At 47.6% G+C, this 24,148-nt stretch overlaps 2 protein-coding genes across 3 annotated transcripts in view; both read left to right on the top strand.

Moving 5' to 3' along the window:
* The first annotated feature begins 1,456 nt into the window (after window positions 1-1,456).
* LOC103164778 (perilipin-2-like) lies at window positions 1,457-8,326 on the top strand. Of its 2 annotated transcripts, none has more exons than XM_029055672.2 (5): window positions 1,457-1,559; window positions 2,172-2,339; window positions 2,792-2,973; window positions 5,051-5,176; window positions 7,820-8,326. In XM_029055672.2, the coding sequence occupies exons 2-5, from the start codon at window positions 2,258-2,260 to the stop codon at window positions 8,195-8,197; spliced, it is 768 nt and encodes a 255-aa protein (XP_028911505.1). In that variant the 5' UTR covers window positions 1,457-1,559; window positions 2,172-2,257; the 3' UTR covers window positions 8,198-8,326. The 2 variants fall into 2 exon arrangements, with proteins under 2 accessions (XP_028911505.1, XP_028911503.1); XM_029055670.2 differs by lacking the exon at window positions 1,457-1,559 and adding an exon at window positions 1,738-1,926.
* A 10,115-nt stretch (window positions 8,327-18,441) lies between these two features.
* The window catches only part of HAUS6 (HAUS augmin like complex subunit 6), a 38,299-nt gene continuing 32,592 nt past the window's right edge, over window positions 18,442-24,148 (top strand). The window contains exons 1-4 of the mRNA XM_029055856.2: window positions 18,442-18,828; window positions 21,031-21,126; window positions 21,768-21,846; window positions 22,925-23,057. Of these exons, the coding sequence (XP_028911689.1) occupies window positions 18,503-18,828; window positions 21,031-21,126; window positions 21,768-21,846; window positions 22,925-23,057 (634 nt within the window). The 5' untranslated portion in view covers window positions 18,442-18,502. The remainder of the gene's footprint in view (window positions 18,829-21,030; window positions 21,127-21,767; window positions 21,847-22,924; window positions 23,058-24,148) is intronic.

Raw genomic sequence — 24,148 nt, forward strand, 5'->3', positions numbered from 1 at the left:
TCATTCTGACCTAAACCTTGGCAGTAAGAACCGTGGTGACATTGGAGTAACCAAGGTAGCCTCACTTATGAGATAGTTTGTTTCCTTTCTCTACAGAGATCAGCCCATTTGGCTCAAGCAGTCCCAGGAAACTTGCCCATGTCTCCCCCATCCTAAAAAAACCCTCTCTCGACCCCACTTCCCCTTCCAGTAATCGCCCTATCTCCCTACTACCCTTCCTTTCCAAAATCCTAGAACGAGTCATGTACACTCGCTGTTTACAATTCCTTAACACAGAGACCCCAGCTCATTCCAGGTCAGACACCTTTAATCCCACTCATTGATTCAATAGTATTTATTGAGCGTTTACTGCGTGCAGAGCACTGCACTAAGTGCTTGGGAGAGTACAATACAAGAATAAGCAGATACATTCCCTGCCCACAATGAGCTTACAGCCTTGGGTAGTAATTGTAGCATTTGTTAAGCGCTTACTATGTACCAGGCACTGGACTAAGTGCTGGGGGGTGGGGGGACGGATACAAGCAAATCAGGTTGGACACAGTCCTACGCTGGGATCACAGTCTTCATCTCCATCTTGCAGATGAGGTCACCAAGGCCCAGAGAAGTGAAGCGAGTTGCCCAAGGCCACACAGCTGACAAGTGAAGAAGTGGAGAAGCAGCGTGGCTCAGTGGAAAGAGCCCGGGCTTGGGAGTCAGAGGTCACGAGTTCGAATCCTGACTCTGCCACTTGTCAGCTGTGTGACACTTCTCTGGCCCTCAGTTCATCTGTAAAATGGGGATTAACCGTGAGCCTCACGTGGGACAACCTGATTACCCTGTATCTACCCCAGCGCTTAGAACAGTGCTCTGCACATATTAAGCGTTTAACAAATTGCAACGTTAAATGGCGGGGTGGGGATTAGGAACCACTAATAATAATGTTGGTATTTGTTAAGCGCTTACTATGTGCCGAGCACTGTTCTAAGCGCGGGGGTAAACATAGGGGAATCAGGTTGTCCCACGTGGGGCTCACAGTCTTAATCCCCATTTTACAGATGAGGGAACTGAGGCACAGAGAAGTGAAGTGACTTGCCCACAGTCACACAGCCGACAAGTGGCAGAGCTGGGATTCGAACTCATGAGCCCTGACTCCAAAGCCCATGCTCTTTCCACTGAGCCACGCTGCTTCTCACTATCTTCGGGCTCCCGGGCCCTGCCTCCATCCTGTGGGGTGGGGCCGCTCAGATAGGCGGGTCCCTAACACATCCTTTCATTTGCATAGGCCCGCCCCTGGCCGACGCCCTCAGCTCCCATTGGCCCTCACCGGCACGAACTCTCATTGGTCCCCCATACTGTCAGTCGGGTTTCGGGGCTTCCCATTGGCCGTGGAGCCGCAGTTGGGCCCCCCCCCCCGGTCCGCCAATGGTCCCCGTTTCATCGCTCTCGGTCCCGCCCCCAACGGTCGTCGACCTCCGCAGTCCGTCGCGCTCAGTCCCGCCTCGTGGCCCCGTCCGCCATCTTGGAGTCCGGTGGCCCCTCGGAGCGGGGAGCGCGGCGGAGGGGGCGGCGTCCCCGGCACGGTAAGCGGGGGTCGGTCCCGAACTGGGATTCGGCGACACCTCGGTGTTGGGGGGCGGGGAGGGGGTTGCGTGCGGGAAGGGGGCGGCTGGGGGCGCCACAGGTGAGGGGGGCGGGGGCGGTGCTGAGGCGCCATCTTGGACCGCGACGCAGTTTGAATCTCCCCTCCCCGCCGTTCGGAGCCGGAGGAAACAGTGAGGAAAACCGGCCGCCGTGGCGCAGTGAACCTGTTTCTGTGAACTACTAAAACGTTCGACGGAAACACTCTTTTCCCTCCATATTTGCAAAGCTTGGGAGTTAATGGCCATCTGGCGTTTCTGTAAGATTTAATTGAGAAATCTGTGCCCAGTAATTGCCAGAGAGAAAAGGGTAAGTGATTTTAGCCTGCCATCCGAATGTCTGTCCAAGCGAATTTTTAGCTCCCTTTTTTTTCTACAGGTGAATCAGATTGCCATTAATTTTAAAAGAAAAAAGGATACATTTGAGAAATATCTCAAATTTGTGGTTTGTGGAATTTCTTTTTCCTTTCAGAGTTTTTCTCCCATTCAACTGTTCTTTGTTGAGCCGATATGTTTCACGGATAATTCGGATAACCGTTCTGTCTCCCCTTGCAGGTGGTTTTGAGTGCCGAGGCTGAAATAGTAGGGACCGAGGATTCTGTCACTCAGACACCGTTTTGGGAAGCCAAGTGGTACGGACCATGAGCGATCAAGGGGAAAGCTCCAAAGCCAGATTGGAGTTTCTTGCATATCAAGATCTCCCAATTACAGAAGATGAATTTGGTAAATTAACTTAGTCCTGTCATTTCAAATATGTTTTTTTTCTTAATCAGACAGATGACGAGCTCAGTAAAATGTGCTGTGCACAGTAAGTGCTCAAATGCCATTGATAATAATCCAGACTGTAGATACTAAAGTTTTTACTTAACAGAGGCCTTGAGGCTGGAGTAGTAATAGTATATGGTCTAGTGGAAAGAACCTGGGTGTCAGAGGACCTGACTTCTAATCTCTCTGCTGTGGGACCTTGGACAAGTTAATCCCTATTTGATGGATGAGGTAACTGAGGCCCAGAGTTAAGTGACTTGCTTAACACTTAAAGTGTTTGTTCTATTTGACCTGTTCTACTACTAGTCCATTTTCATACACCTTTTCATAAAAGGTGAAGAGTGCATGGGGCAGAGCAAGAAAATTTTTTCTAAGTGACTGTTTTAACTTTTCTTTTTCCTCAACTTCAGAGAAAGCCAAGCTAGTTGAAGGATCTGATGCTCAAGGGCAAAAACCAAGTTACTATGTTAGACTTGGTTCTTTGTCTACCAAGATGCGCGCCCGGTCTTACTACCAGGCCTTGGGTAGAGTTGAAAATGTTAAATGCAGAAGTCAAGAAACGATTTCTAAACTTCGTTCCACTGTCAATTTGGTAAGTCTTTTAGCTAACAATATTTGGGTAAGTTATCTTAGACTGAAGAATCTTAATAAAAACAGGGACTATGGTCATAAATGTTAAGTGCTGAAACATTAATTAAGGAGTGGGAAACTAAACTGTTATGCATCAAGGCAGTGCTGATCACTTGGAAATTACTTCTGTCAACTGACTGGATACTGAGGTGAACCATCAAGATGATCCTAGCTCCCTATGATAGGCCAAAATTGTACTAGGCCCTGGAGGGAAGCTGATTGTTAGATCTTTGAATAGGAATAATCTAAAACTGGGCAAGGTGACACATAGATGTCCAACTCTGAAACTATCAACAGGCCAAAATAATGCAATAACATCATATGTTTAAAATTCCTTAGGCAGTATTTGTGGAGCATTGGCCTTCATGAGTAGTTTTCATTTAATAAGAGTAGAAGACATGGATGCCCCATCCAGGCCTGAGGATGTTAGAATATTGGCCAATGTCAACTGATTGATGACTGATTTCTCTATTGGGTAGTGAGAAGGTGGGGGTTGGGAAGATGGAGGGAAAAGTAGATTTTAATTATGCAGACTATTTTCTCCAGCACCAGGTGTTCCGTTCTTCCTGGCTCCCCCAGTTTCCTCCAACTGCCACTAAAGTTGGAGGATACTAGGAACTGCAAGGTGCAGAGAGTGTCTTTTCAAGTAAATGGTCAGTTGGTACATTTAGCTCTCACTCAGCTCATTCTTTGTCCCTTGCTTCTACACCACATTTCACAGTCTCCATTTATTCCTATCCCATCTTCCCATTGTGTCTCATTCTATGAGTCAGAGGGATTTATTGAGCACTTTGTGGAGATCACTCCCTCTGGGCCACATTCTTCCCCCTTGAAATCCACCAGACCTCTGCTCTTCCCATCTTCTGAGCCCTAGGTTACGTCCTTGGCATTATTGCCCTTACCACCACCTATGGTATCTTTGTATGAATTGATTTATGTATTCTATTTAAGCACTTCTTCCTCCTCTCTGTCTTCACTGTTAGATTGTAAGGTCATGGTGGGCAGGGAGTGTATCCCTTCCATTGTATTCTTATAACTGCACTTCGTCCGGTGCCCTGCACACAGGCATTCAAATAGATTGAACTGTCTTGCTCATTGTAAATGTTATAGGGAAAAAAAATCCATTTCACAGTCTGATCAGTTCAAGTAACTCCATTTTCCGAGGCCAGTGATCTCAGGGATGAGGCAGGTGGACCAGTTGTTCCGCTCACAGTAGAGAGCCTGCAGAGTGGAGTGTAGAGCAACCCTTTTTCCACTTCTGCCTGACTCCAGGTGCTTCCCTTTGGCCTACACACCTGAGGAGAGGCCAGTAGCAGCAGCCTTAGGGTCTTTGTCTGGTTCCTGGACTTGAGTGGATCCCCAGGCTGCTGGGAATTCAGGGAGCACTATACCCCAGCCTCTTCCTTTCCCCATCTCTCCTGCTACTACTGAGGCACTCCGATTGCTTTGCAACAGTCAGATGGCCAGAAAGCAGGGGATTTAGAACCCCCACCAGGTCCCCAATCTCCTAAGTCTTAACAGTGGGCCTGAGCCCAGAGGGAACCCCCGCCTCTTCCATCTCTTAAGAAGCCATGTATGTCGGGGGTGGGGGGACAAGAGAGGAGAGAAGTATAAAGGCAGCATCTTCTCCTCAGGGTCAAACAGAGGTTAACCATTGGTATGAAAGGAAGTCATAGGAGTTTTGAGATCATCAAAATGACTACCTACAGAGTTCTATTTTTATTTATTTTGGAACATGAAACCGGGCTTCAGCATCAAAAATGAGTGCCCCAGGGTGCATAGCATTAACGTTCTGGGTAAGTTGAATTTTCCACTCCCCAGCATTTCTAACACACTGCCAATTTGACAGTGAGCTCTAGAGGCCCAGTCAAGTATGGAATCTCAGTTGAAAGCCTGCTTTCACTTTGGATGTTCAGTTAGTTGGCTCCAGCTTAGTTTCTCTAAGCATGAGCCCATCAGCACTCGGTTGGTTTTACCTTTGTGCTGTGAAGCTGTCATGGTTTTCATGTTTGTTTCACTTGAATTCCTCTCCATTTTAGATTGAATTCTCAAGGGAGAATAAGGACAATGTCAGCCAAAAAACTCAGGATAAACTGTATAATTCCTGGGTGGAGTGGAAGAAATGCATCGGCCAAAGTGACAGCGATGAATTACCCTGTGCCGAGGTCAGTACCAACTGGCTGTATTGAGTAGACATGGCTCCAGGATGATTCTGTCGATGACTTCAAGCACAGCAAGAGTAAATTATTCTGGCTCTTGAGAGGAAAATGCCTCTCACTGTTTTAAAACATACTTTCTAATTCTCATTAAGCACTACAACTCGCATAACTGCCTATAATTATCAAGGTTATTCTTGAAGTTCTCAGTTTATATCCTGGCTTTTTCCACCATCTTCAAACTAGGTGTGGTGTAAAATGAGAAAGTATTCAGGTGCCTATGCTTTATCCTAGGTCTTCTCTCTTAAAAAACCATAAATGTGGGGATCAGAGCCAGCCTTTCATGAAAAAAAGTAAATATATCGATTACCTGGGGTTATTTCTCTTGTCTGCTGTTAACTTGCCATTTAGACTTTGGTACTTCCTGGCTTTGCTGGGAAGGAAAGTGTGGTCTAGTGGATAGAGCCTGGGCCTGGGTTCTACTCCTGCCTCTTCCATTTCTCTGTTGTGTGACCTTAGGCAGGTCACTTAACTTCTCTAGGCCTCAGTTACTTCATATTTAAAATAGGGATTACTACTGTGAGCCCCATGTGGGACATGGACTGTGTCCAAACTGATTACTTTGTATCTACCCCAGCACTTAAAACCCTGCCTGGCTCATAGTAAGCATTTAACAAGTACCATAAAAGGGAATTTCAGTTTTTTGGTTTTTTCTTGTGGGTGTAAAGTGACTTCTGGAACTCAGTCATAGGGTCCGGTTCTCAGTAGAAATAGAAAAGATATTCTTTGTCTCTTAAAATATCCTTTGATATACTTTTAATAATAATGTTGGTATTTGTTAAGCGCTTACTATGTGCCAAGCACTGTTCTAAGTACTGGGGTAGATACAGGGTAATCAGGTTGTCCCACGTGGGGCTCACAGTTAATCCCCATTTTACAGATGAGGTAATTGAGGCACAGAGAAATTAAGTGACTTGCCCACAGTCACTCAGCTGACAAGTGGCAGAGCTGGGATTCAAACTCATGACCTCTGACTCCCAAGCCCGTGCTCTTTCCACTGAGCCACGCTGCTTCGACACTCTCCTGCTTCACCTCTTCTTAGGCTAAATGTTTTTGAGGATGGTTACTTTTTCAAAACCAAACCAGGAGGTACTTGATAAAGAAAAGTGATCATCTGAACTCAAATACTGGAATCTAATGTGTTGGATGGTACTAGCTACTTCAGTGAATACTATTTGATCATTTTTATTGAGTGCGTAATGTTTGCAGAGCACTGTACTAAGAGCTTGGGAGAGAACAATATAACAGACACATTCCCTGCCCACAATGGGCTTACATTCTAGTGGGGGAGACAGACATTAATTTAAATAAATAAATAATGTATATGTACCTACGTGCTGTGGGGCTGGGAGGGTGGATGTACAAAGGGAGCAAATCAGGGTGACGCAGAAGGTAGTGGAAGAAAAGGAAAAGAGGGCTTAGTCAGGGAAGGCCTCTTGGAGATGTGCCTTCAATAAGGCTTTGAAGGCAGGGGGAGTATATATCTGTTGGATATGAAGAGGGAGGGCGTTCGAGGCCAGAGGGATGTGGACGAGAGATCAGCAGCGAGATAGATGAGATCAAGGTACAGTGAGAAGTTTGGCATTAGAGGACTGAAGCATGTGGGCTGGGTTGTAGTAGGAGAGTAGCGAGATGAGGTAGGAGGGGGCAAGGTGATTGAGTGATTTAAAGGAGTTTCTGTTTGATGCACAGGTGGATGGGCAATCACTGGAAGTCCTTGAGGCGTGGGGAAACATGGACTGAACATTTTTTAAAGAAAAATCAACCAGGCAACAGGGTGAAGTATAAACTGAGGCAGGGGGGTCAGCTAGGAGGTTGATACAGCAATCAAGGCAGGATAGGATAAGTGCTTGGATTAACGTGATAGCAGTTTGGGTGGAGAGGAAAGGACAGATTTTGGCAATGTTGTGGAGGTTGAACACAGGATTTAGTGACAGAATGAATACGTGGGTTGAATGAGAGAGAGGAATCAAGGATAATGCCAAGGTTATGGGCTTGTGAGACAGGAAGGATCATGGTGCTGTCCACAGTGATGGGAAATTCAAGTGAAGGACAGGGTTTGGATGGGAAGATAAGGAGTTCTGTTTGTGACTTGTTAGGTTGGAGGTGACGGCAGGACATCCAAGTAGAGATGTCTTGAAGGCAGGAGGAGATGCGAGCCTGTAGAGAGGGAGAGAGATCAAGGCTGGAGATGTACATTTGGGAGTCATCCCGCAAAGAGGTGGTAGTTGAAGCCATGTGAGCAAATGAGTTTTCCAAGGGAGTGGGTGTAGATGGAGAATAGAAGGGGATCCGGAACTGAACCTGAGGGACACCAACATTTAGGGGGTGGGAGACAGGAGGAGCCCATGAAAGAGACTGAGAATGAGCGGTCAGAAAGAGAGGAGGAGAACCAGGAGATGACAGTGTCAATGAAGCCAAGGTTAGATAATGTTTCCAGAGGGAAAGTGTTTAGATTTTTTTTCTTTCATAGTTGTTGCAAAAGCTCTGTTGTTTGATTTACGATCCTTGACCCACATATTTCAAGAAGACCATTTTAAGTAAAACAATTATGCTTAATTCTTTAACTTCCTCCCTTTTTTTTTTCTCCAGCATATTGAATCTCGTGCTGTAGCCGTAGCCCGTGATCTGACGCAGCAGCTGCAGGTCAACTGCCGCACGCTGATAGCCTCCATTCAAGGTTTACCTCAGAGTGTGCAAGATCAGGCCAGCCACGTAGGGGCTATGGCAGGTGATGTGGGTGCAGTTTTCCACCCTACCTCTTCCTTTAAGGAAGTGTCGGGTGGACGCCTCACTCTGACTAAAGGGCAGCTGCAAAAAATGAAGGAGTCCATAGATGAAGTGATGGATTACCTAGGTACCAACACGCCCCTTAGTTGGCTGGTGGGTCCTTTTTACCTTCAGGTGGTAGAATCTGGGAAGTCAGGAAATCCAAGCGAAGAGAAGAATTCCAGCCAGGAGGACCAATAACGTGGCCCCAACACAAATTAAAGTTGTGCATAGCACACTTCTTTCTGTCTTCAGCTGAATAGGATCCAGTTTTTGCTCCTGTTGCTGTATCAAATGAAAAAGATAAAATAAAGCTGAGGTTGTTGCAAATTCTTTCCTTTACAAACTCCAGCCTTTACAGTAGACTTTTACCCAGGGGTGGAGGTGGGTGGGATAGTTGCCATGGGTGGTCTAGAGGACATTGCTACAGACCCTAGAGTAACATTTCTTCTGGCTGAGTGCCCCAGCCACCCTTTTCTGTTCTTGATATGCCTTCCTGCTCCAGAAACATTTAAGCGTTGAATAGGAAAAACACCCATAAACACCCCACCCCCCCTGCCACAGACACACACTGGAACCCCGCATTCCCAGACTGGCATCTCCTGGCCATCATAGTTGCTGCTGCTTTGGGGTCCCTTGGAACTGCCTTTCAGCGCCTGGAAAAGCTTGAGGTGAGACATCAGATCTTCACCATCGTGGGAATCACCCTGGTCTTTTGTTTGGAGGTGACATTTAGTGCCTGCCAGGGCCTGGAAGTCATTTCAGTCAGGTAGTAGAGGAGCTGAGGGGGGCAACCCTTGTCCCTGGGTTTGGGGAGTTGGATTGAGAGAGAGACAGCTGGATCCTGTTACAAGGGCTACAGTGCTGCTCCTTTAAGCAGTTGACAATGTGGCGGTGCTTTGTTCTTTTGTCTTCTGATGGTGAAGGGCCTGTAGTCAGGGGCCAGAGATTAAACTATACCCATTAAACCCCACAAGAACAGTTTGCTATGGGCAGGATCAAAACACACATCCCAGGCACACCAAAAGGTTTACACTCAATGGGGCTCTGTGTCTCTGCCATAAGACAAGACAAAAACAGTGGCTTCCTGGTAGGAGGATTCTATTGATTACTGTTGCTGATCCTTTGTACTGACAATTTAAGCTTTTGTACTACCCAACATGACTCGTTCAACGACAGGGTCAAAAATTAAAAACTTTGCCGTAAAATAGATCATCAGCTTCATGCCGTCTTGTGCCTAGGTGCTTAATGTTTTTTTGTCTCTTGTCCTGTGCCTGTGGTGCTGCTTGAACTGTTAATTCATGTGTTTCAGTAATAAGGCAGTGACGTCTGTCAGTTGAATGCTCATATTAACAATAATTGTGGTATTTGTTCATTCATTCAATAGTATTTATTGAGCATTTACTATGTACAGAGCACTGTACTAAGCGCTTGGAATGTACAATTCGGCATCAGAGACAATCCCTGCCCAATAATGGGCTCACAGTCTAAATGGGGGAGACAGACAGTGAAGCAAAACAGAACAAAACATCATCAAGATAAATAGAATCGTGGAGATATACACCTCATTAACAAAATAAATAGGGTAATAATATATACAAATAAGCACAGTGCTGAGGGGAGGGGAAGGGAGAAGAGAAGGGGAGGAGGAGCAGAGGGAAGGGGAGGCTCAGTCTGGGAAGGCCTCCTGGAAGAGGTGAGCTCTCACTAGGATTTTGAAGAGGTCTTCTGGAAGAGAGTTAGTTTTGTAAAGCGCTTACTATGTGCCAGGCACTGTACTAAGCACTGGGGTGGATACAAGCAAATCTGGTTGGATACAGTTCCTGTCCCACATGGGGCTCACAGTCTCAATCCCCATTTTACAGATGAGGCAACTGAGGCACAGAGAAGTGAAGTAACGCCACAGTAAGTGCTCAATAAATACCATTGATTGAGTCCCACATTCCTTCTGGTCGCATCACTTCATGGCCTTCTCGGAGAATACCTTTGTAATGACCCAAGTAATACATAACTGGGTCTTTTCCAGCCAAAGATCTTGAGTAATACCATTCATGGGTCAGCCCCAAGGTCCAATCAGTCCAGGACTCTGTCTCCAACAGCAGCACCAGAATACTTGAAGGAACCATGTGCTGGTTGCCCCCCTGGACATCCACCTTCATGGTTACAAATGGACCGTACGACACCTCTAATTCTTCCCCCCTTTCAACTCTGACTCTCTCCTTCGTAATCTATCATGGACTGCTTGTGCCTGAATCGATCAATCAATCAGTGACATTTATTGAGTGCTTACTGGGTGCAGAGCACTGTACTAAGCGCTTTAGAGACTATAATACAACAGAACTGGATGACGCCATCTCTGCCCACCAGGAACTCATTGTCTAGAGGAAAGAAACACAACTTATGAGAATCTATCCAAGCTCTCCTTGAATCTGTACATCTGCATAGTTTCCTGCCACCTATGCCTATCGGCCACTGGGTAAGCAGGTTGTTCTTTTTGACTTGTTTTGATCATTCTACTTTCAGGATTCAGTGGGTGCCCCTCATCCTGGTGGGATGAGTCAGAGGCATTTCCCAGGGCCTGGAGATTAGCTTGGGGCTGCACGGGGCCATCTTCTGTTCACTGAAGCTTGGGAACCATCTCTTGGACCTTCTGTTCTTTGCTTTGTTCTTCCCACCCCCTGAGGCTTCTGGGCCAGTGTGTCTATGCATTTTCATTACTCAGGTTCCTCTTGAACGTTAGTGACTTCTGACCCTTAATAATAATGGTGGTATTTGTTAAGCGCTTACTATGTGCCGAGCACTGTTCTAAGCACTGGGGGAGACACAGGGGAATCAGGTTGTCCCACATGGGGCTCACAGTCTTCATCCCCATTTTACAGATGAGGGAACTGAGGCACCGAGAAGTGAAGTGACTTGCCCAAAGTCACACAACTGACACCTACCTACCTTGGCCCAGCCACCCCAGGCCCAGGTCCTGACCGCGGGAAGATCATGGACTCATGAACAGAGACAAAACGGGCAGGGATTGTCTCTATCTGTTGCCGAATTGTACATTCCAAGCAGTCAGTACAGTGCTCTGCACATAGTAGGCGCTCAATAAATACTACTGACTGAATGAATAGATGCTTCACAGGATCCTAGGACACAGCCCCTGGCTAATGGATTGCCTCACCTCAATGATCAGTAGTGTGGCCAATGGAAACGTGGGCCTCTGGAGCCTGGATCTTCCATGAGTCACCTCATCTGACCTTACCCTGAGCACTGGCTGGTCTAGCTCTCCCAGAGGCTGAGGACACCCCAGGTTCCAACTCCTTGGACCTTCTCATTTCCTGCCCAAATCCCCTCTTGTGTTTTCTACCTACAAAAACTTTGGCTCCCACACTGCTCTCTAGGCCAGCCCCTGACACCACTCACTCAAAGCCAGGCCCATGTAGACTCAGTGTGGGCAGGGAATGTGCCTTTCAACTCTGTTGTACTTTCTCGAGTGCTTAGTACAGTGCTCAGCACACAGTAAGTGCTCAGTAAATACCACTGATTGATTGATTGATTGATTGCTCCCCCCAAACCTCAGAAACAGGCACCCAGAGGGGCCATCCCAGTCATTGCTGACCATGATGGTCTTGGAGTCCAGGATCAACTGTACATGTGGAAAGTGTGGAAAAACATCACGTGTGCCCCCAGCTGGGCCCCCCAGAATGGAGGCATTCAATCAATGGTATTTATTGAGCATTTACTGTGTGCAGAGCACTGTACTAAACACTTGGGAGAGTACAATGTAACAATATAGCATAATATGGTATAATATGGTAACACATTCCCTGCCCACTACGAGCTTACAGTCTAAAGAAACACTGCACAAGGGCTTGGGAGGTACAAAACAAAGTGACACATTCTCTGCTCATGAGGAGATTACACTCTTAAATGGAGGAGGTAGACAAATAATGGAATATACCACAGAATAAATGCATATGTGTGAGTGGGTATAAGTAAATACATAAGTGCTAAAGATGGCTGGTGGGACTATTCAATGCTCCTCAAAAAAAGATTGTTCTCCCCTTTTCCCCAGAAACTCCGGACTGGAGTCAAAACAGGAAAAACCCATTGATATGGAAAGGAATTGATGCTGAATCACTCAAGGTGGATGGGATTTACCTCTGGTCTGTGGTCTTTAAGGAAGGAAACAAAAAAAAAATAGGTGGGTCATGAGTATATAGCTAGTTTCCCCTTGGGATCCCACAGTTTAGTTTGAGGTGTAATGGGCACATTTTCAATACTTCTGAAAGTACACTACGTTAAGGTTAAAGACCTTGTTGATTTTCAGAATATTTTAATATTTTTTATAGTATTTGTTAAATGTGTACTGGGGTAGATACAAGCTAACCAAGTTGGCCACAGTCCATGGCCCACATGGGGCTCACGGTCTTAATCCCATTTTACAGATGAGGTACCTGAGGCCCAGCGGTACGATGTGACTTGCCCAAGGTCAAGTGGCATTAGAACCCAGGTCCTTCTGATTCCCAGCAGCAATTAGGTGGTACTTCCGCTGAGGGCACCATGGATATTAGGGATGTTTTACCCTACTCCAACGAGAGAATAATAATAATAGTATTTGTTAAGCGCTTACTATGTGTCAAGCACATAGTGTGTCAAGTGCTTGTCAAGTGGTACAAGCTTGTGTGTCAAGTGGTAGATATAAGCTTCTTTCCATCAGCCTGGCCTAAGTTCTAGATGAAACCTCAGCAGCCATCTGCCACCACTCTGCCCCTAATCAAGATGCGGGAAGGTGGTGGGGAGGTTGGAGTTGTCCCCAGCTGAGCCAGATTACTAGGTTCATCTTTGTGTTGGCTGACCTGGGATGCCAAGGTTGGGACCCTCAGCCCCCATGGCTGAGCAAAGAGTGCCGCAGCTCCCCTCCATACCTCAATCCTGCTTAGCCCCACCACCCGTCACACATCCTTGCTACCAGGGGCTGGAGCCTGGGCTTCCACCCGGAGGGGAAGCTCACGTTTCCGGGTACTCGGCCTCCTGGGACCCTATGCCTATTGGCGGACACCAGACCTCTCAGCCTGTTCGTTGTTGGTTCTGCTCTGCTGCCACAGAGACGAGCACACAGTGTTCTGCCTTTGATTCCTTTCCTGTCCACCCATGTCGCCCCCACCTTATCCCTGCCTCCAGAGCCCATAAACAGGGGCCCGTGTCCGGTGCTGCCCCATAGCCGGGTCTCCGTCACCTCTGCTGCGTCCAGTTTCCGCAGTCATGAAGATCTGCTTCTGCCTCATACTGGTTCTCCTCCTGCTAGCCCACGTCTCCCCAGGTGAAGGGGCCTCTCCGGGGGCAGTGGGGAGGGAGGGCACCTTACAGACCTCTCCTTCTGCCCACTGGGGCCCAGGGAGGAAGAGTGGCTGGGACCGTGAGAGCTCCTCCCTAGGGCAGTGCCCTGCAGACAGCGCTCTCCACGGGACCCGATTTCCGGAGTCCCAACATCCGGCCCCTTTGATGCTCCCTTACCCCCTCTGTCTCTGCCCTCTGCCCAGGGCTCAGTGCCAGTGCTGGCAGAGTCACAGTTCATGATTGCAGGCCTTTAGGATCGAGGGCCTGGGATCTGGGAACAGCAATCTCCTTCCCTGGGGATTTCTCGGGAGAGACTCTGCCAGGGCATGACATCGGACCTCATCTCGCTCTGCTCCCCCTTCCACTGCCTGTGGGAAGGAGGGGTCAACTGCTGCCTCTTCTTCCCCTCACCGTTTCACCCCACTCCCCCCCCCCCCCCGCCTTCCCCCCAGGAAGCTCCAAGTGTATTTGTCGCAAGGAATGCAAGGAGGATGAAACGTATGCGGAAGACTGCTTTGAGTTAGGGATCTGTTGTAAGCCGGAGACTGCCAAGGAACACTGACCGCTATGGTTCCGGCCCTTGAGATCCAGGCCTTTGGAGCCAGGATGCCACCCGCCACCTATCCTAGGGATCCAGGACAATAAACTCATTGACATCATTCCCCTCTGTTGCCTGATGGTCTTTGGGGATGGGGGCTGGCTTCTGCCCTGAGAGGAAAAGTGTAGTTCAGGGGATAAGGGCATAAGGGCATGCTGGCAGATGGGCTGGATTAACTCTCCTGTGGACCTAAAAGTATCAGACTCTGAGTGGATCCCCAAGTGACGGATTGTGCTGGATCTCTCCTTCCACATCCCTTTTTCTTTCACGTTTTGCCCCACGGCTTGCTGGCTGTGGGTTAGCGGCAGGGAGGGGATGGCAGGGGACTGGTGGGGATTGGAGGCGGGTGCCAGCCGCCACATTCCTGACAGACTTCCGCGGACAGCAGGAGACCTCGCTTCGACCCCCTTCTCCAGGATAACCCTAGGACTGGCCAGGAAATCTCCCTCAGACTCAGGGACAGGATGGGGACGTGGGCCCATCCAACCCTCCCTCTTCTCTCGGTGAGGCCCAGGCTGGGTGACTACAGCTGCTTATCTGCCCTCGGTCATGCCCAGCCCCCAGCTGCAATCTCCCTCCTGGGGCCGCCAGAGCCACCACCACTAACACCTCATGGGCCCACATGCTGTCTGGCTCCCAGCCTCCCTGGTCTTCTGGTCAGTTCCGTCATCTCTTCCTTTCATTCATTCTTCATTCCATCGTATTCATTGAGCGCTTACAGTGTGTGGATCACTGAACTAAGCACTTGGGAGAGTACAATACAACAAGAAACAGATACATTCCCTGCCCACAACGAGCTTCCTGGCCCTCCCCGCTTCTCAGCCCAAGCCCCAGCCAGGAGAGAGAGGGGAGGAGTGGTTCGGCAACACTGGCAGCTGAGCCCATGGTAACAGCTGCCCCTAAACTGCCCCTGCCTGTCCCTACATTCCCATATCTGAGGTTGGGAAGGGGAGGTGGAGCTACAAGTAGCAACTGAAGGGCTCTGCTGTACAGGATGCAATCTTCCAGAGAGAGAACTGGTGCCAGGTATACATCTGGCAGAAGACTGGGAAAAAGCGTGCTTGAACTAGCAGCTGTTCTCCCCCAGTGCAGCCTCGGGATTGGGCAGAAAATTGTCAAGCTGCAGGACTGGGGGAAGGGGCACCATCCACCACGCTCCAAGAATAGCCGCTTGGCAGCAGAGGATTCCACTCTCATCACTGCCGGGAAACGCCAGTCAGCCGCAGGAAGGGCAGCGCCCAAGCCTCCCCGTGTCAACACAGCAGGGTCCCCTACCTCCCCCATCACGGGCACTTCACGCACCACATGGTGGTGGAGATGAAAGGTCTCTCGGCCCTGGCTATTTTATGTGGGGAATCCTGAAGTCATGGTACCTTCCTGTCTGCGCTGCTACTTGGCCGGGGTGAGACGCGGTGGAGATAAAAGGGAGCAAGTGCAGAGTGGAAGGGGGCAGAGAGGGAGGAGGATCGAGAGGCATAGGGCAAGCCAGTGACATCGTCATATTACACGATGTAATATAATGGTGTCAAAGTCACACATGAGGCCCGGCAAAATCAAATGGTCCCTTCTCTCCCACACAACTCCTCCCAACAAAACTGTACTCTCTCAATCCTTCAGTCAATCGGATTTTCGAACTAAGTGCTTGGGAGAGTACATTCATTCATTCAATTGTATTTATTGAGCGCTTACTGTGCGCAGCGCACTGTACTGGATGCTTGGAAAGTACAATTCAGCAACAAATAGAGACAATCTCTGCCCAACAACGGGCTCACAGTCTAGAAGGGGGGAGACAGACATCAAAATAATTGGAATTGTCAGGAATCAAGTCTTTAAAGCACTTAAACAGCTCTCTTCTTGCTACTTCTCCTTGCTCCTCTCCCACTACAGCTTGAGAAGCAGCATGGCGGGGCAGATAGAGTATGGGCCTGGGAATCAGAAGGTCAAGGGTTCTAATCCCGGCTCGGCCATTTGTCTGCTGTATGGCCTTGGGCAAGTCTCTTGACCCAGCTGCACCATCCAGCCATTGTCCCAACTCCCATCTACCATTCCTGTCCAAAGCCCTCAAGCGGGTTACAGCTGCTGCCTCCATTTCCTCTCCTCCAAGTCCTAACTTGATCTTCTACAACCTGGATTTTGCCTCTTTCAGTCCAGTGGGACTCCTTTCTCCGAGGTCACCAATAATTCCCTTCCCACCAAATGTAACAGGTTTAACTGTATCCTATTTCTACGGCTGCCTTTGACACTGCTGACCATTCCTTCTCCTGGAAACACAATCTAACTTTGTTTTTTCAGTCCTCTCGATCAATCGTATTTATCGGGTGCTTATTCCGTCAGAGCACTCTAAGTGCTTGGTAGAATACAATGGACAGAGACGTGATCTCCACTGTCAAGGAGTTTACCGTCTACACCCCAGCTCACAGACTTCGTTCATCTCAAGCCAAACCAATCTATTCACTGTGCCTCACTCTCATCCCCCTCCCCGAGCCTGGAAGCCCCCTCCCCGTCCCTCCTTCACATTCAGCAGCCCACTACCGTCCCATCTTCAAGGCCCTCCTGAAATCACATCTCTTATAGGAGGCCTTCCCATAAGAGATCTCCCCTCTAGACTGTAAGTTCCTTGTGGGCAGGGGATGTGTCTATCGACTCTGTTGTACTGCACTCTCCTGAGTGCTTCATACAGTGCTTGACACACAGTAAGCGCTCAGTAAATACCACTTAATGATCTTCTCACATTATTACACAATTTCTACTCCCACTTCAGCCCCTCTACATCATCCAAACACTTGAATATCTAGCTCCTGATCCTCATTCCCTTTATGTACATTATTGAGCTTTATTATTTTTTTTGGGGGGGGGTATCTGTTAGGCAATTACTATGCATCAAGCACTGTTCTAAGTGCTGGGGTGGGTACAAGTTAATCGGGCTGGACACAGTCCTGTCCCATAAGGGGTTCACAGTCTAAGTTGTAGGGAGGAAGATCAATCCCCATATTACAGATGAGGTAACCAAGGCAGAGAGCAGTGAGATGATTTGCCCCAAGTCACAGAGCAGGCAAGTGGCAGAACTGGGATTAGAACCCAGGACTTCTGACTCCCAGGCCTGAGCTCTTTCCACCAGACCACACTGCTTCAATTCTATTATATTCTATTGCTTCCCCCTACTTGTAATGGATTTTAATGTCTGTTTTCCCTGCTAGGTTGCAAATCCCTCGAGGTCAGGGATTGTGTCTATGAGCGCAGTGCTCTGCACACAAGCGTTCAATAAATACAACTAACTCCACTGTATTTTCCCAAGTGCTTATAGTATAGTGCTTTGCTCAGAGAAAATGCCCAATAAATAATATCGATTGATTTATCCATCGGGGGCTAGGGGGACAGGTGAGGGAACTGAGGAAGAAAAAGCTCTGTAATAGGACTGTGGGACCATTACGAGGACCTCTCTCCCTGGAGGATGCGTTTTCTTTGGTGTGAAGAAACACCTACGGTGGAAATCATCATCATCATAATAATAATCGGGGTATTCGTTAAGCCCTTGCTGTGTGCCAGGCACTGTACTACACAGCACTGGAGCGGACACAAGCAAACGGGGTTGGACAGAGTCCCCATCCCATGTGGGGCTCAGAGGCTCGACTCCATTTTACAGCTGAGATGACAGGCCCAGAGAAGTGAAATGACTCGTCCAAGTTCACACAGCAGACAAGTGGCAGAGTGGGGATTATTCATTCACTCAAGAGTATTTATTGAGCGCTTACTATGTGCTGAGCACTGTACTAAGCGCTTGGAATGTACAATTCGGCAACAGGTGGAAGCAATGCCTGCCCGTTGACGGGCTTACAGTCTAATAATCTTGGTATTTATTAAGCGCTAACTATGTGCAGAGCACTGTTCTAAGCGCTGGGATAGATACAGGGTCATCAGGTTGTCCCACGTGAGGCTCACAGTTAATCCCCATTTTACAGATGAGGTCACTGAGGTCCAGAGAAGTGAAGTGACTTGCCCACAGTCACACAGCTGACAAGTGGCAGAGCCGGGAGTCGAACCCATGACCTCTGACTTCCAAGCCCAGGCTCTTTCCACTGAGCCACGTTGGACAGACGGACAAAAACAAGCCAACTTAATCGCGATAAATAGAATCAAGGGGATGGCCAACTCATTAACAAAATAGAGTAACAAAACCCGTGACCGTCTGACGCCCGGGCTCTATCCGCTGCACCGTGCTCCTTTCTCAGATTTAGAGACTTTACTCCGGATGGAACCCTGCACGCCTCTGTACAGGGAAAAGCAAGCAAATGGGGTTCGCAACGAAAGCGAAAACCGCAAGTCCACTGACAAGGAGCGTCCCTTCGGACGGGATGATGGCGGCAGGAGGCTGAGAGCTTCGTGATGTACAGTCTATCGCGCATTGGATGCTGGGGGTTGTAGTCAGACGGAGACGCTCCAATCCTCCGTTCGACGAAGGGCGGGTAGGGGAAGTGCGCGCATGCGCGGGCTGGATCCCGGAAGTGGCGCCTTGCCGCGCTTCGCCGCCAGTGGCGGGAACGGTGCTAGGCGGGATTTGGCGGTTGCAGCCAAAATGGATGCCCCGGGCTCATCGTGCTGGGGGAGAGGACGGTAGTAGCGCCGCGTCTAGGAGCCGCCTCGAGAGAGGCGGAGGCCCGGTGGGGATGGATCTCCGGTCTCCGTCGCCCGCGTCTTCTCCCGCTCCGAAGCGCCACCTTCCCTGCTGGGGAGAGGCGTCCCCTGCCCTGGCTTCGCATCTGCGGCGCCGGGGGAAGATGAGTGCGGCCGCCGCCACCACCCTCTGGGAGAGGGAGCGGCTCTGGATGTTTCTGCAAGCCCTCGGCTTCCAGCCGGGCGGCAGGACCGACTGCGGGAAGATGGTCACGCATACGAGCCTGGGAGTGTAAGGAAAAACGGGGGCCGGGAAGGGAGGCTGGGGGAGAAACGGGAGGCCTTGATTGTGGCGTATTATCGGAATGATCATCGGATTTATTGAGCGCTTACTGTGTGCAAAGCCATCAGGAGAGTGCAGTGTAACAGCGGACGCATTAAGCATTAAGCGCATTAGAGAAGCAGCGTGGCTCAGTGGAAACAGCCCAGGCTTGGGAGTCAGAGGCCATTCATTCAATAGTATTTATTGAGCGCTTACTATGTGCAGAGCACTGTACTAAGCGCTTGGAATGTACAAATCAGTAACAGATAGAGACAGTCCCTGCCCTTTGACGGGCTTACAGTCTAATCGGGGGAGACAGACAGACAAGAACAATGGCAATAAATAGAATCAAGGGGAAGAACATCTCATTAAAACAATAGCAAATAAACAGAATCAGGGTGATGTACATCTCATTAACAAAATAAATAGGGTAATGAAGTGGAGCAAAGACACCCTTAGTGCCTTTCTCCCAGAAGCCCAAGGGATAGTGAACCGGCGTCCTCCCCCACCGCCAATGGACCGACTGTCGCCTCGTCACCCAGGACTGCTTGCTTCTTACCTCCTCGGTGGTGACGAGAGTGCCCAGGGCCCACCTGGTGGGGCGCAGATAGTCCCAGGGCACTGGGGGGCCGGGGGGGCTCGGGGCCCTGCCTAGAGGCCGGTTCGAATCCCGGCTCTGCCCCTTGGCAGCTGGGTGACTGTGGGCAAGTCACTTCACTTCTCTGGGCCTCAGTTACCTCATCTGTAAAATGGGAATTAAGACTGTGAGCCTCACCTGGGACAACCTGATTCCCCTGTATCTCCCTCAGCGCTTAGAATAATAATGTTGGAATTTGTTAAGCGCTTACTATGTGCAGAGCACTGTTCTAAGCGCAGGGGCAGATACAGGGTAATCAGTTTGTCCCACGTGAGGCTCACAGATAATCCCCATTTTACAGATGAGGTAACTGAGGCACAGAGAAGTTAAGTGACTTGCCCACAGTCACACAGCTGACAAGTGGCAGAGCGGGGAGTCGAACCCATGACCTCTGATTTTGAAGCCCACACTCTTTTCACTGAGCCACACTGCTTCAAGGGCTTAAATACCAACATTATTATTATTAAGCGCCTAGTACAGTGCTCTGCATATAGGAAGCGCTCAGTATGTGCGATCGAATGGATTCCCTGCCCACAACGAGCTCGCAGGCTACATGTGAAGTGCCGGGCGCTGCACTCAGGTAGGTGCAAGCAAATAATAATAGCACTTGTTAAGCACGTACTGTCTGCCCAGCACCGTTTAGAGAGCTGGGATGATACAAGATAGGTTGATCACAGTCCCTGTCCCTCGTGGGGCTCCCACTCTTCATCCCCATTTTCCAGATGAGGGAACTGAGGCACGGCGAGGCGGAGGGACTTGGCCAGGGTCACGCAGCAGAGACATGGCGGAACGGGATTAGAACCCAGGTCCTTCGGACTTTCGGGTCTGTGCTCTGTCCGCTGGGGCCACGTTGCCTCCCGTTGCTTTACTTAGTGGAATTGGCAGTGCTACCTTTTTTTCTTTTTTAACCAAAGATCTGGTAGCAAAATCTATTCAGTGATGGATATCGTCTTTGATGGTATTTGAGGGTGCTGAGCACTATACTAAGTGCTTTTTGTTGTTATGGTATTTGCTAAGCGCTTCTTATGTGCCAGGCACTGTACAGAGCATTGGCGTGGATACAAGATAATGACCAAATAGCACTGTTATTATTAGGTCGGACACAGTCCGGTGCCCCTCAGTCCCACAGCACGTATGTACATGTCTGTAATTGATTTATATCAATGTCTGTCTCCTCTCTTTAGAGACTGGAAGCTTCCCGGGGCAGGGAACATGTTTACCAACTCTGTTGAATTATAGTCTCCCAAGGGCTTAGTGTAGTGCTCTATCACCCATTGAATGATTTTTTAAAAAATCAGTTGGAAGGGGGAAGAGGTGTGTGAGTTTTTTTGTGTTTTTCGGTTGCCCCTAAAGCAGAATACTCTCCTAATAGCTTGAAAAATGGACATGCCGGTTAAAGGGACATTGATATATGCTCACTTCTGGGAAAGATGAAAAAAAGAAACTAATTTCTTAATGTACAATTAAGAACTTCTGCACAACTTTATGACTTTGCTAACTACTCCTTTTCAATTTTTTTTTTTTTTTACCTTTAGGAACATGTTTGACAAGCCGAATACTGATGCTTTTCATGTAGTTTCCTACTTCTTATTTACCACTCTGGATCCTTCTCATGCTAAAGAAGTCTTCAGGTAAGGAATAAAGACAAATTTCCAAAACAGTATAAAAACTTATTCCTTAATATTTAACTGGAATAAGCCTCTCAGTTATTTGGGATTTACATGTTTATCAAAGTCTGTTTCCTACACGGTTATCACAGGGTTATTTTAGAGGGCAATATTTAACATTGTGGGTATGTAACTCATTGCAGTATATTTTATTCTGGGAACACAAGTCTGAGGCAGTTTCAGATATTAGGGTCCTCACAGATTTTTGATGACAAAGCCCAATTACTAGTGGCATAATTATAGTGTTTTTGATAGGTAGTGTTTAAGAAGGTGCTGTGGAATGCTTTGTGTTTTATGGAAAACTCTCATTTCCCTTTGGATCAGTGTCTTTCATGCTGTATTTAAGGGAGCCATACTAATTTGTGTGGCTCTATTAAACTCTCTAATTACTTTCAGTCTATTAACCACTTTTTCTGACTTATTTTACATATTGGGTTGTTCTCCTTGGTCATTCAGATAGGGTGATTAGTACCAGTGAGGTTAAAGTAGATCATTAATATCGACCTTGGCATCCAGTTTAGTATTTCCAAATATAGGGGTAAGCTTGACAAATCTTAAAAAAAAAAAAGCTGAAGGACTTTTCCCCTTCTGATTCCTTTCTGAAGGTATTGTTGGCCTCCAGTAGATCGAAAAGGTGACGCTGAATATCGAAAACAGTGTTATGAGTGGTTAAGAAAAATTGCTGTAAGTATTCTTGTTCTAAAGATTGTATAGTGATGCTTTTAATGTTTTATAGGGTACTTATTTTTTTAAATCAATGTAAGAATGTTAAATGACAGTGGTATTTATTGAGCGCTTACTTTGTGCAGAGCACTGTTCTAAGCGTGTGGGAGAGTAAAATATAACAGAATTAGCCGACACTTTCCCCGCCCATAACTAGTTTATGGACGAGCTTAACACTTTTGCATAAGAATTTGGTAAACATCTTTAAGAATGAACAGTTTCGATGTTATGAGCAGGGTGGTCAGCACTTAAGTACGGTGCCTGGCACTTAGTAAGCGTTTAACAAATACTGCAATTATTTTTATTATTATGGTGTCTTCCTATGCAGTCAGTGTAGGTGTGACATCCAAATAGAGATGTCCTGAAGGGAGGAGAAATTGTGAGATTACAGGGAAAGAGAGAGGCCAGGGCTGAAGAGATTTGGGAATTAGCCATGTAGAGATGGTAATTGAAGCTGTGAGAGCGAATGAGTTCTCCAAAGGAATGGGTTTAGATGGAGAATAAAAGGGGACCCAGAACTGGGCCTGAGGGACTCCTTCAGTGAGTGGGAGGCAGAGGAGGAGCCTGCGAAAGAGATGGAGAATAAGGGGCGGTAGAGATAGGAGGGAGAACCAGGAGAGGACAGCGCCAGTGAAGCCGAGGTTAGATCATTCCAGCCATGCTACTAGTGGAAAAGGAAGTGGGACTTCTACGTCTGGACTTCTGTTTCTCACTTGTGGAATCCTGGCTTTCCTCCAAGGGGCATGGGGAAAAGGAGGAGGGAAGGCAGCAGAATTGCTTGGTAAACTCTTCTGTTCACTCCTGCTTCTGTAGTGGACTTTCTGTAATGGAAAAGAAATTTCTGAATCGAGAAGCAGGCCTGGCAGGAGAGGTAGGGGATGACTGTGTAAGGTTGTCTTCTAATTTTTAAGTTGCAAGGCTGGTCTTTAAACCATTGTCTACACTGTAACCAAATGAATGCTGTTGCATCTGCGGATGAAAAATAACTTGATTGGGGAAGTGGTCTGTAATAGATTATTTTCCTTTTCTTTTTTCAAAGGACGAATGTGGAAGTAGCTTTCCTCAAGTCGTTGGTTCACTCTTTCTTTCTCCCGGTGGCCCGAAGTTTGTTCGTCTAATGTACCACTTTGCAAGATTTGTTTTAATGCAGCATATAAAAACAAACTCTGAAGGTAAGTTTAGCTGAGGGGCAGCAATTGGTCATCAACTTTGAGGAATGGAGCAGGTTTACATTGTTTCACAAGTCAAAAGAAATCTAAGTGTTCCTTACAAAAGCTGTTGCAAATGTTAAGAATCTGGCAGAAGTGTATTTAACTCTGTAGTAATTCTATTGCAGCCACCTGACATTTTTGGTATGGCCATAACAGAATAATCCCTAATGAAAATAAGTGTTTCCATTATTTTTTGGAAATTTGTCTCCAAACGGAGCTAACAATATTAGTGCTTCTTTGGGGGGTACTCGTGTAAAGACTCCCTATGAGCAAGAAGTTGGAGCTAGTGAAGTCCATGTTGAGTGGGAATCCCTCTAAACTCATTGGGCAGGGAACTGGTCTACCAACTCTCTGTTGTATTATACTCTCCCAAGTGCTTGGTACAGTGCTCTGCACACAGTAAGTGCTCAGTAAATACCAATGATGATGGATTAACGTTTCGTGCCTTTTTTATGAAGTTCTTTTTTGCCTGGATTCCATTAACTTAAATCCTTTATTATCAGCCTCTTTTTTCAAAGTACAGCCACAAGAGTGTTCTGATGGCTGCAATAGAGACCACAGGAAAATATGAATTGCAGAACGCTCATCTAACTTGCGTTCAGCGAACCTTCTTTTAAGATATCAAGTTACTCTGAGCACATAACTTGAAATAGTTGCTTCAGTAGATTTATACTTGCACTCTCAGATTTTCATGGCTTGACTGAAATTGGCTTAAGATCACATTGACAACTTTCTGACATTCTTAAAAGTGTTAAAAAAAGTTTACAACTGTTAAAATGAGATCTGGGCTATTCCTAGCAAACTAGGTGACCCTCTGTGTTTGTGTTGTGTTTTTTTTAAAAATACAAATATCAGATAATCCACATACAGTCGATACAAAGGGCATTATGTCTTTTCCTTGTGATTTGAATGAACGAGGGTTTACTTTACATGACATCCTAGTGACTTGTATTTGGACTTGGGCTCCTCCTACTGCTAGATCCAGCCCAACTTTCTGTTCCTCCATGGCCTATTTTATCCCAGTTGAGCCTAGCCTGAGCTTAGAAGTGGCA

This window comes from Ornithorhynchus anatinus, chromosome X5, assembly GCF_004115215.2.
Source record: "Ornithorhynchus anatinus isolate Pmale09 chromosome X5, mOrnAna1.pri.v4, whole genome shotgun sequence".
Classification (NCBI taxonomy): Eukaryota; Metazoa; Chordata; class Mammalia; order Monotremata; family Ornithorhynchidae; genus Ornithorhynchus; species Ornithorhynchus anatinus.

Excerpts from the sequence above, each read along its gene's own strand:
- LOC103164778 (XM_029055672.2), top strand. The coding sequence starts at position 2,258 with ATGAGCGATCAAGGGGAAAGCTCCAAAGCCAGATTGGAGTTTCTTGCA. Across the intron at positions 2,974-5,050 it reads TTCGTTCCACTGTCAATTTG|ATTGAATTCTCAAGGGAGAA; the intron begins GTAAGTCTTTTA and ends TCTCCATTTTAG. Across the intron at positions 5,177-7,819 it reads ATGAATTACCCTGTGCCGAG|CATATTGAATCTCGTGCTGT; the intron begins GTCAGTACCAAC and ends TTTTTTCTCCAG.